This window comes from Elgaria multicarinata, chromosome 4 (assembly GCF_023053635.1).
Source record: "Elgaria multicarinata webbii isolate HBS135686 ecotype San Diego chromosome 4, rElgMul1.1.pri, whole genome shotgun sequence".
Classification (NCBI taxonomy): domain Eukaryota; kingdom Metazoa; phylum Chordata; class Lepidosauria; order Squamata; family Anguidae; genus Elgaria; species Elgaria multicarinata.
The window spans coordinates 3,886,048-3,898,215 of record NC_086174.1 but is presented as its reverse complement, the minus strand read 5'-3'; the positions used below and the strand labels follow the sequence as shown (position 1 = coordinate 3,898,215).

The 12,168-nt window shown below is 49.4% G+C and overlaps 1 protein-coding gene across 1 annotated transcript in view; it reads right to left on the bottom strand.

Moving 5' to 3' along the window:
• The window catches only part of ELP3 (elongator acetyltransferase complex subunit 3), a 121,429-nt gene that overhangs the window by 26,097 nt on the left and 83,164 nt on the right, over positions 1–12,168 (bottom strand). The window contains exons 12-13 of the mRNA XM_063123742.1: positions 10,459–10,524; positions 8,370–8,597 (exon numbers count right to left, since the gene is read on the bottom strand). Coding sequence (XP_062979812.1) covers positions 8,370–8,597; positions 10,459–10,524 — 294 coding nt within the window. The remainder of the gene's footprint in view (positions 1–8,369; positions 8,598–10,458; positions 10,525–12,168) is intronic.

The following is a 12,168-nucleotide window of genomic DNA, read 5'->3' as shown; positions in this document are numbered from 1 at the left end:
GGCGGCGGCAGGCGAGAGATGAAAATAGAAAAGGGCTTGAGAAAGGAGAAGAAAAAGGAAGAGTAGAAATGTATAAAAAGTAGTCAAATGTTCGATCTTTTCTGACAAGGGGAAGCTGGCTAGAAACGTGGCAATTAGTGGGGTGTGTGTTTGTGACATGTTAGGTCTGTTACAGGGAAAACAAAAGAGAACTTTGTCGTATCTGGAAGAGTAGCAAATGTATTATGGCACTGGCTTTCGTGGACTTCATTCCCCTTCATGAGATGCATGCAGCTATATGGGCTCCCTTCTCTGGCCCTATGCCCCCAGTATCCAAGATGCGAACGGGATGCCACTGACTTCCTAATATTTATTTATTTATTAAGACATTTGTATCCCGCCATATGTCACAAGGATCTCAGGGTGGCAATCCACTGACAATCTCCCATAGAATCATAGAATAGCAGAGTTGGAAGGGGCCTACAAGGCCATCGAGTCCAACCCCCTGCTCAATGCAGGAATCCACCCTGAAGCATCCCTGACAGAGGGTTGTCCAGCTGCCTCTTGAAGGCCTCTAGTGTGGGAGAGCCCACAACCTCCCTAGGGAACTAATTCCATTGTCGTACTGCTCTAACAGTCAGGAAGATTTTCCTGATGTCCAGCTGGAGTCTGGCTTCTTGTAGCTTGGGCCCGTTATTCCATGTCATATAATCATAGAATCACAGAATAGCAGAGTTGGAAGGGGCCTACAAGGCCATCGAGTCCAATCCCCTGCTCAATGCAGGAATCCACCCTAAAGCATCCCTGACAGATGGTTGTCCAGCTGCCTCTTGAAGCCCTCTAGTGTGGGAGAGCCCACAACCTCCCTAGGTGACTGATTCCAATGTCGTACTGCTCTAACAGTCAGGAATTTTTTCCTGATGTCCAGCTGGAATCTGGCTTCCATTAACTTGAGCCCGTTATTCCGTATCCTGCACTCTGGGAGGATTGAGAAGAGATCCTGGCCCTCCTCTGTGTGACAACCTTTTAAGTATTTGAAGAGTGTTCTCATGTCTCCCCTCCATCTTCTCTTCTCCAGGCTCAACATGCCCAGTTCTTTCAGTCTCTCTTCATAGGGCTTTGTTTCCAGACCCCCTGATCATCCTGGTTGCCCTCCTCTGAACACAGAAAACATCTTTCCGTTACCATGGATGTTGACAGCAAGCCATCAGGAATATCATCGCTGAAGACGCCATGGCAGATCTAGCCACCAGACTCTGCCACTCTGTACTTATCTACAGTTACTTCCCCTTTGGGGAGGACTTACAACGTCCGATCAATGGCACGGCCCCATAGCATGCCAACATCTTCATGGCTGACGTCAAGCACTTTCTCATATTTAAGCACCACCGTATAGCGGTTGACCTACTGACCACGACACATACTTGCATCTGTCCAGCTTCCTTTCCAGAAGGCACCACAAAATCCATTGTCTACGGCCAAGTCCTACAAGACAACTACAGCTATTCAGAATCATCAGGTTTTACATTTCTCAATTTACCTACCCGATAAAGTGGAAACAAGAAATCAACGAGACCAAACTGGTACCAAGAAACAATTTACTGGACGACAGACCCAGAAGAGGCAAAGACAGAACACCATTTGTGGTCACCTCCAGTTCCTATCTAAAAAAAACCCCAAACCTCAAATATATCTTCAGTCATGCACAGCCCAACCTGGGCAATGACCCTTCCTTCTTACACAGCCTTCCTCAACCTGGGGCGCTCCAGATGTGTTGGACTGCATCTCCCAGAATGCCCCAGCCAGCTGGCTGGGGCATTCTGGGAGTTGTAGTCCAACACATCTGGAGCGCCCCAGGTTGAGGAAGGCTGCTCTTACAGGTCTTGGGCAGGAAGCAAGTATTTGCTCACAGACAGTTCTCCAACCTAAAACAGCAACTCACTAGCAAGAACAGGCCATATAACACACACAAGCACCACGCCCTGCATCAAACCGCGTATCTACACTGGCAACACTATTACAGGGCTGACTGTGCCCGCCGGAACACCGGGAGTTCATTCCGCTGCGCTTCTTCCAACATGATGTATGCCATCATTTGCCAGCGCCGTGATTCCAAGGCCTCTCGCCAAGATGTGAGGCTATAAAGCCGTCTGCCGTGCAAGCCACAAAGCTTTATTCAGTAAATAGCCGCTCCTTTGCACCTGAAGGCAGTGTGAATGCTAGGAGCTATCATCTAAGCTTAATGAGGCTAACAAAGCAAGGCCTGTCAAGGGACTGGACAGTTTCCCGCTGTGCCCATCAGGCCGTTTTCTGAATCCCTCCTTCAGGGAGCGTCCTCAAGATGAAGCCTCCACCGAGCAGCCAACTTGGGGGAGCACCTCCCAGCTCTTCTGAACTTCACCTGCTTGAACCTGTCCCGGACCCTGGGTCCTGTCCACTCCCATGTTCACTCCCTCTCCAACAGAGACTGAGTTCCCAGGAAGGAGGGTAATCTCCGAGTCTGGGCCTCCCATCCGATAAGCTCCTGGGAAGATTCCTCCTTGACTCCTGGAGAGTCTTGGAGAATCTCTTCCCCTACTTCCTGTCTAGACTGGTGCATTGAGCAGGGGGTTGGACTCAATGGTCTTGTAGGCCCCGTCCAACTCTACTATTCTATGATTCTATGACCTCTGCTCCTTCCCCTTCAGCTTCTGAGTTCCATTCTGGTTCCGAAACCCAGTCCCCCACACTAGAGAGAAAGGGCCTGATTCTGCCCTACTGCAGTCACTGCCCATGCTGGGTGGAAATTATGAGAGTTGTACAATGCAGCTGGAGGGTAACTGAACAGGGAAGGCAAACAACGCCGTCTCTACAGAAAAGGATAAATGGACACAAAACTGCCATCAGAAATGGCGACATTCATAAACTAGTGGAGGAACATTTCATTCCCCAAAGGATGCTCTGTCAGTGACCTTAACAGTGGCTGCACAGGAGCAAAAGAACTTCAGTGACAGATTGGAGTGCAAAACAGCTGAACTGCAATTTATCAAAAGGTTCAGTTCCATCTCCTGAAGCTTGGATTGGGATTCTTTTTTAATCACACTCTGTGTCCACAAAGACTTAAGACCATAATAAATGGTTAAGTCTTTAAGGTGCCACCAGGGTCTTTTGTCATTTTATCTAGAGGTGAGGCCTGCGACAATCCAACTTGAAAACAAAAGGCATTATATCCAAAAGGTGCCGGAGAAAAAAACCCACTTTTCTTCTTAAGCATACCCACGATAGCCAAATCAATAACTCCTGCTACTGTTTTACTAGATAAGAAAGCCTTTTAAAAGTCAAGGTGGTTAGAATAACCATGTTTGCAACGGCTGATAGGATATGATTTCGCTCTTGTTCTACAAACCTCCTATAAGTTCCCCCCCCCCACCTTTACATCGATCATGTCTTAAAGGGATGAGACATAACTGAGAGGGGCATCAGCAGACAGGAAGGTGTTCCCCCCCCCACCCATTGGAACTGCACATTGCTGAATGCAGAACTACACATTCATGGGCTGAAAAGGAGCAGAGCTAGTAGACATTCTGAGCATGGTGGTGCACAGCACACTCTCTCTTTTACTTTATATTAGCAGCAAAGAGAATCATAGAATCATAGAATAGTAGAGTTGGAAAGGACCTGTAAGGCCATGGAGTCCAACCCACTGCTCAGTGCAGGAATCCACCTTAAAGAATACCTGACAGAGGGTTGTCCAGCTGCCTCTTGAAGGCCTCTCGTGTGGGAGAGCCCACCACCTCCCTAGGTAACTGGTTCCATTGTTGTACTGCTCTAACAGTCAGGAAGTTTTTCGTGATGTCCAGCCGGAATCTGGCTTCCTGTAACTTGAGCCCGTTATTCTGTGTCCTGCACTCTGGGAGGATGGAGAAGAGATCCTGGCCCTCCTCTGCGTGAAGGCTGCAGTTTGCGATTGACGGTTTTTGTCTTCCCGTCCTACGACCTGGACATCAGTCTTTGCAAGCAACCATGGGTGCTGCAGTTGCCATTTGGGGAATGGGAGGGCGTTAAAGAGAACTGTATGCTGCTGCTGCTTTGCTCCTCCCATTGCAAGTTCCAGCTTTGTTGGGCAAGTTCCAGATAACACAGCGCCATTCTCCTCCTGTCCCAATACTGCCACCCTATTCTGTGGTCCATCGAGGCTCGCAGGGAAAGCTGGTAGCAAGATCAAGGCAGGAAGAAAGCAGGACCTTGGACAGCTCCAAGTGGGTCCTGCTGTTTGGAACTCTCTCCTACTAGGCCAATAGGAGGATGTTGTCTCAGCAGGGAACTAAAGCCTGATGTAGGCTCAAAAGACCTGTATTGCAGCCAGTTCTGCCTCTCCTGAAGGAGCTGATGGGACTGTTAAAGGATCCTCACTTGATTTTGTAGCCTGAGACCAGAGAGATGGAGTTTTTGCCAGGGACAACTGTCTTCTACCTGGGAGGGCCCTAAATTAAGCACTGACTGTCCTTACCTCCCGAGGACGTAGCCTGTGCCTCGTTCAAACCCTCTGCTGAACACCAAGGGCTAGAAATCGTGACAACAGTAAGGCAGATTTCTACCTGCAGCACTCACCGAATTTACAAAACAGGGCAGAAAGCTGCTCAGATTGATTATTTGTTTGGTTATTTATTTAAACTGAACCAGTCTCACCAGATGGCACATTCGGGTTAAACACACTTTCTGAAGAAGTTGCAACTGGAGCACTCCCACGACTGGCTCAGCTTGCTAAAATCGGAACAGGGATCAATTATTTTCCCTAAGTTTTTTTTTGGGGGGGAGGGGTCTGTTTCAGGGTGGGGCAAAAGCAATCTCTTGGGGCGTATGTCAGAAATTGGTGCATTTTCACAGCGGGGAGCTTACCGTGATTTAGGATGAGGTGGGCAGAGAGTTTTATCCATTTCTCTTAAACGAGGGAAGGGGGAGTCCACGGCCACTTTATTAATTAATTAATTAATTACATTTCTATACCGCCCAATAGCCGGAGCTCTCTGGGTGGTTCACAAAAATTAAAACCATTCAAAGTATAAAACAACAGCATAAAACCATAGTATAAAATACAATATACTTCAAGCAGCCATCCTCACCCCCTCCACCTCCGAGAACGCCTCAAAAACAACTTCATGTCATGATATCCCATCATCCCCACTAAGCCATTCCGAGGCTCAATTTCCCCAGATTTGTTTAATTAAACAAATTAGATCAAACCCTCTACGACCTCATCTTAAAAAACAGAAAGTTCCCTTGTTACGAAAAGTCATGGATTTCTTCCCTGAACGTCATAGAAAACATCCCTTTTGAGAGACAGCCTAAGAATCATAGAATCATAAAATAGCAGAGTTGCAAGGGACCTACAAGGCCATCAAGTCCAACCCCCTGCTCAATGCAGGAATCCACCCTAAAGCATCCCTGACAGAGGGTTGTCCAGCTGCCTCTTGAAGGCCTCGAGTGTGGGAGAGCCCACAACCTCCCTAGGGAACTGATTTCATTGTCGTACTGCTCTAACAGTCAGGAAGTTTTTCCTGATGTCCAGCTGGAATCTGGCTTCCTGTAACTTGAGCCCATTATTCCGTGTCCTGCACTCTGGGAGGATCGAGAAGAGATCCTGTCCCTCCTCTGTGTGACAACCTTTTAAGTATTTGAAGAGTGCTATCACGTCTCCCCTCCATCTTCTCTTCTCCAGGCTAAACATGCCCAGTTCTTTCAGTCTCTCTTCATAAAAAGAAAGGGGGGGGATATTTCCACCACTACCCCCGAACTAAGGTTCCCCCCACTGAGCTCAAGAGTCAACTTTGCTGCCCGCACAATGGCCGTAGGAAACAGCCTGTGATGTCCCCAGGCCAGGGATGAAAGGGCTGGGGGACTGCTTGTGAAAGGAACACAGTCCGGTCTGAAACCAGAAGGCCCATTTGCTAAGTAATACAGCTTGCTGCTGCTGGCTCACCGCCTTTCAAGCTAAACAGACGTCCCCCTTGGATGCCGCTTTGAGGGCTGCAAAGTGTCCACTCCTGGGGGGGGAGGGGCTGCCGGCTGCCCCAGTGAACATTCCTTCAGCCCACATCCGTGCGTCACGCGCCCAAGTCTCCATTTCCAATCTATTCCAATTGCTTAGCGCTAGCATCCCTGCCATTGATTTTCCTCCCCCGTTTGTCCTCCTTGTGCGTCAACCACTTTTCCGCTCCTGGCTTTTGAGATTTCACTCTCCGAAGGTAAAGCATTCATTTTCTGCTCTCTCGCGCTCTCCCCCTCCCCCTCCGCCTCCCCCCACACCCTCCGCCTTTATTTACCACCGCTGCCTCATTGCCCAGGGTCATTACTATCAAGGCAGAGTCGAGCCCTAATGCACATACTGTCAGCAGACGAAGCTTTTTAAAAAAAACACCACAATAATAATTTTCGTTAAACCAGAGTGAAGTTAACCTAAAACATCAGCCTTGAAGCTTTCAGGCAAAGTGTACACGCTGATCATTTCTCCATTCCAGCTAAAAGCCCCAAAGCCTGCCAATCGCGAATTGTATTCAAGCAGTATCTACTCCGGGCCCGTGAGTTAGATTTCCTTATTGGCATTTCATTTAACTGGAGAGCAGCAACAGGAGACGGCTCACGCGGTAGATTACGGAGATGAAAGCCGCCGGATGCCTCGAATGCGTGAAACACGCTCTGAAAGACGAGCGAGTGACTTCTGGCACCTGAGAAACCGCCACGCGTTTATGGAGACCGGTCTCTGGTCACGTCTGGTCTTGCTCGAGTTCCCGCAGACGTGGTAGAGCCATGGCTGGGCCGTTCCATTTCAGAGTGCAGCGGGGGGGAGGGGGGGGCTCCTCCACACCTGAAAGATCCCCAGGCCTCCCAGCAATTAGAAAAAGAGTATGCCTGGGAGAAGGCTGAATTAGAATCTCCCGCCCTGATCTGCTGGTTTTACCCGGGCAGTGGGATGGATGAGCGTTTCATCGCAATTTGAAGTGCAACAGCCAGGACAAAGGTGAGAACTAGGACCAGAATGTCGTGTTTCTCAAAAAAACCTCCTCCCTTCTTGGGAGACAATAACGAGGCCTGCTACATTATCCATAAAGCTTTATTCAAGCAATAAACACCTCTTCCCACCTGCAGGGAGTCTAATCCCTACGAACTTTCCTCTAGGCAAAACTATGCAAACTAAGCAAGACTATTGTCCTTTCAAGACAAAGGGAAATCCTTTTCCCCAGACGCATTAACTTCAAAGAGATTAGTTCTGAGGCAGCTTCTGACGGGATGCGAGCCGGGCTGACTTTCTCTCGCCTTCCTTTAGCTCCGCCTGTTTTAGTTGGTGGCGTACTCTAGGATAAGCTAACCTCTCCGCGCTCTCTCCCTTGGAAGAACGTTGGCTTCCCACTGACTGTATATTGTTTGTCCTTGAGGAGATAAGCTCTGGAGAGGGTTCACTTCCAGCTGGTGAAGAGCCCGTGAGAGCTCTGATCATCCTGGTTGCCCTCCTCTGGACAAGCTGGAGCATGTTCAGAGGAGGGCAACCAGGATGATCAGGGGTCTGGAAACAAAGCCCTATGAACAGAGACTGAAAGAACTGGGCATGTTTAGCCTGGAGAAGAGAAGATTGAGGGGAGGCATGAGAGCACTCTTCAAATACTTAAAAGGTTGTCACACAGAGGAGGGCCAGGATCTCTTCTCGATCCTCCAAGAGTGCAGGACACGGAATAACGGGCTCAAGTTAAAGGAAGCCAGATTCCGGATGGACATCAGGAAACAGGAAACACTTCCTGAGTGTTAGTGCAGTACGACAGTGGAACCAGTTACCTAGGGAGTTTGTGGGCTCTCCCACACTCGAGGCCTTCAAGAGGCAGCTGGACAACCCTCTGTCAGGGATGCTTTAGGGTGGATTCCTGCCTTGAGCAGGGGGTTGGACTTGATGGCCTTGTAGGCCCCTTCCAACTCTGCTATTCTATGATTCGATGATTCTATAAGAACTTTCTCCCCCACTGGTACAGGCTGGCCTGTGTATGGCACCGACTCTTCTACTTCAGAGTCTGATTCTGATTGGTCACTTGAAACACCTTCTTCCAACGCAGGGGGAGCAGAGCTAGACATGACACCGAATGTGTTTTGTCTCAATAATAATAATAATAATAATAATAATAATAATAATGATGATGTTTCCTGCCTCTCCCTCTTAGATCGAGGGAGAGGCGGGTAACAACTGCCCCCAAGCTATTCTGTAATCCAGGAGTTGCAGAGGTCGTTGGACCTTAATTCCCATCAGCCCCATATGGTCAGCGAAGATGGGAATTCAACATCTGGAAGGCCACATGTTTCCCACCCAAGCGCCGGAGGAGAGGTGATGGATTGCAGCAGTCCACCATAGCTTAACCGGCTGCAGGTACCTGATGCTGGAATTTGGAAGGGTCCCGGCTGCTGACGGGCACGACGCTCCCGTAGACGTGGAGCTCACGGACGATGGAGACGCCTCCCTTCAGCTCCGCCCTGAACGCCTCCTCCGAGCACTTCCGCAGGCGCAGGAGCCCAATCAGGATGTCTTGCTCAGGATCCTCGTAGGAGAGGAAGGTCTCCCAACCACCGTTGGCCACGTAATCCCTCCGGATCAGTTCAACCTGCTCAAGACAAAAGGAGGCCCGAGAAGCCGGTGGAGACCTTCAGAGGGCAGCGGCAATCATCACAGCAATGATTGCGCAACACCGTGAAGGGACGAGAGTCAATTTCACGCCCATGCGGGCAATGGTTCGTCTGAGAGGGGGGAAAAAGAGCGTGAAATGGTTTCACGAAGTCCGCCTCGCCACAAATGGATTTTTAGCGGCCTCGGATAAGAGGCGAAGGCGCGATTATTGTATTTTCACAGAAGCCCAAACTAGTGCTCAACTCCAAAACGAGAAAGCGTTGGAGGAAATTGCCCTCAAGGGTCTCGCCGGCCTCAGCGCTCATGACACGCGAGGAACTGTGTCATTCCACATTCCGGGCGCTGCATAGGCTGGGGAAGTAGAGCATCAGGACCGCGCGCCCTGACCCTCACTGTGGACTGCTGCCTTCAACTCCCATCCACTCCAGGTAGCATTGACAATGGCAGTGCCGGAATGGGGATTCTGGGAGTTGTAGGACTGCGATATGGCTGCAAGAAAGGCCAATGCTCTTTTGGGCTGCATTAATAGAAGTAAAGCTTCCAAATCGCGGGAGGTCCTGGTTCCTCTCTATTCGGCCCTGGTTAGGCCTCATCTAGAGTATTGCGTCCAGTTCTGGGCTCCACAATTCAAGAAGGACGCAGACAAGCTGGAGCGTGTTCAGAGGAGGGCAACCAGGATGATCAGGGGTCTGGAAACAAAGCCCTATGAACAGAGACTGAAAGAACTGGGCATGTTTAGCCTGGAGAAGAGAAGACTGAGGGGAGACATGATAGCACTCTTCAAATACTTAAAAGGTTGCCACACAGAGGCGGGCCAGGATCTCTTCTCGATCCTCCCAGAGTGCAGGACATGGAATCATGGGCTCAAGTGACAGGAAGCCAGATTCCAGCTGGAGATCAGGAAAAACTTCCTGACTGTTAGAGCAGTACGACAATGGAACCAGTTACCTAGGGAGGTTGTGGGCTCTCCAACACTAGAGGCCTTCAAGAGGCAGCTGGACAACCCTCTGTCAGGGATGCTTTAGGGTGGATTCCTGCATTGAGCAGGGGGTTGGACTTGATGGCCTTGTAGGGCCCTTCCAACACTGCTATTCTATGATTCTCCCTGGCAAAAGGAGCTGGAAACCAGCTGAGTACCCTCTACATACTAGTAGCCCTTTAGTGCATCTAGTATTGCAGCCCCAATTATACCAGAACCAGAAAGGCCGGGTTCAAATCAAATATATAAATGAACAGTCTGCAGTAGAGCGGGTTTTCCGAAAACGTTTGAATTGGAAAAACAATTTTCTGAGCTCCTAAATCGATTGTCATCTGCTGTAGCGTGTTTATTTCACTCGCATGCTGTAAACCCAATATATACAGAGCTAAACGAGTATGCCGGGTTAATTTGACCTGCTGTATAGACATTTTTTAAAAAAAAGATTTTTCCCAATAGCCAAGAAGTTATTTAGACGGAGAGGTTTTGCTTCCAGAGAGCAGCCTTCATGGGGTTTGAAATGTTATACCCAAAACACATTCAATTTGGGGGTGGGGGGTGGGCAGTGGCCTGGCTTGGCATCAGCCAGCCTTCTCTGTTCCGTTTGGCACGGGTTTACGGACCACGGCTCCGCTTGACTCAATTTTCATGACAGGGTTGTTGCCGTCTTTAACACAGACACACACACAGGGCCTGTCTACACCAGCCCTGTATCCCGGGATCGTTTCTGTGCATCCAAATGCCGCACAGGGGGTCCCAGGAGCAGGCAGGGCGATCCCTCCGTTTTCTTGGGATAATCTTTAGGTGTAGAAAGGGCCACAGACACAGGCAGCACGTTGCTTTGAGAAGGAGCAGGCCCCACCTGGTAGGGCCTCACTTTGTGATGGATCTCCTGGATTCCGACTTCTCTTGTTCTGACATCACGGCACTAGGTGGGCAAAAGAAAAGCAGACAGACAATTACCCCGGGCGGTGGAGTCCGGCTAAAGCAGCCTTCCTCAACCTGGGGCGCTCCAGATGTGTTGGACTACAACTCCCAGAATGCCCCAGCCAGCTCTGCTGGCTGGGGCATTCTGGGAGATGCAGTCCAACACATCTGGAGCACCCCAGGTTGAGGAAGGCTGGGCTAAAGGGACGTTGCGTTTGCCATCACCTCCTCCAGCGTTCAAAATTAAACTGATGTAGACTTAAGCTGCTAATTTGAAATAGGGGAGATTTCAAAATAAAAATGCTCACCGATCCATCCCTAATACACCTCTGGGGGGAAAAGAAAAGGGGAAAAAAGGCCGTGGTGTTTAAAATACAAAAGAAGAAAAACCCACGCGGTTTTTCAGCGTCGGTTTCGCTGAGCAGCCCTGCGACTCACCGGAAAACGTACCGTTTTGATTTAAAAACAGCAGGGCTCGGAGGCAAGGCCTCCGCGAGGATGAGATGGAAACCCTCCTTGCGTTCTGTGTCGGAAAGAGATAGAATTGGAAGGGAGCCTTGCTAATCTGACGCGGCGCACGGAAACTCCTGAGCAGATTGTTGGTTTTAATGAGAAAAGTAGGTGCAGAAATTGTATGCCAGTAAATAAAGACCAGATGGCAGCCAACCAGTCCAGAGCAGACACTGTGCCCATTGAAAGGTGGATTGCCTGGCCTGGGAGGCGATGGCCAACCTGCATATTCCGCTTAAAGCCGGGTGTACAACCTTGTTTGCTTCAAGGGCCACACGCGATGCTGACTTTGGGGTCAGGGGCCACACGGCACACATGCATGCATGGATAGGGTGACCCTATGAAAAGGAGGACAGGGCTCCTGTATCTTTAACCGTTGCATTGAAAAGGGAATTTCAGCAGGTGTCATTTCTATATATGGGGAACCTGGTGAAATTTCCTCTTCATCACCACACTTAAAGCTGCAGGAGCCCTGCCCTCTTTTAAATCTGGTCACTCTAGTATAGTTCCTGCAGCTTTAACTGTTGTGACGAAGAGGAAATTTCACCAGGATCTCCATATATACAAATGACACCTGCTGAAATTCCCTTTTCTATGCAACTGTTAAAAGATACAGGAGCCCTGTCCTCCTTTTCATAGGGTCACCCTACCTTAGGTCTAACTAAGGCCCGAGTGTGCATTCTGTCTCCAGTGCTTTCTCAGTATAGACCATGGGCTCAGTTAAGTGCTGACGGTAGGGTGACCATCTGAAAAGGAGGACAGGGCTCCTGTATCTTTAACAGTTGCATAGAAAAGGAGATTTCAGCAGGGGTCATTTGTATATGTGAGGAACCCGGTGAAATTTCCTCTTCATCACCACACTTAAAGCTGCAGGAGCCCTGCCCTCTTTTAAATCTGGTCACTCTAGTATAGTTCCTGCAGGTTTAACTGTTGTGATGAAGAGGAAATTTCACCAGGATCTCCATATATACAAATGACACCTGCTGAAATTCCCTTTTCTATGCAACTGTTAAAGATACAGGAGCCCTGTCCTCCTTTTCATATGGTCACCCTACCTTAGGTCTAACTAAGGCCCGAGTGTGCATTCTGTCTCCAGTGCTTTCTCAGTATAGACCATGGGCTCAGTTAAGTGCTG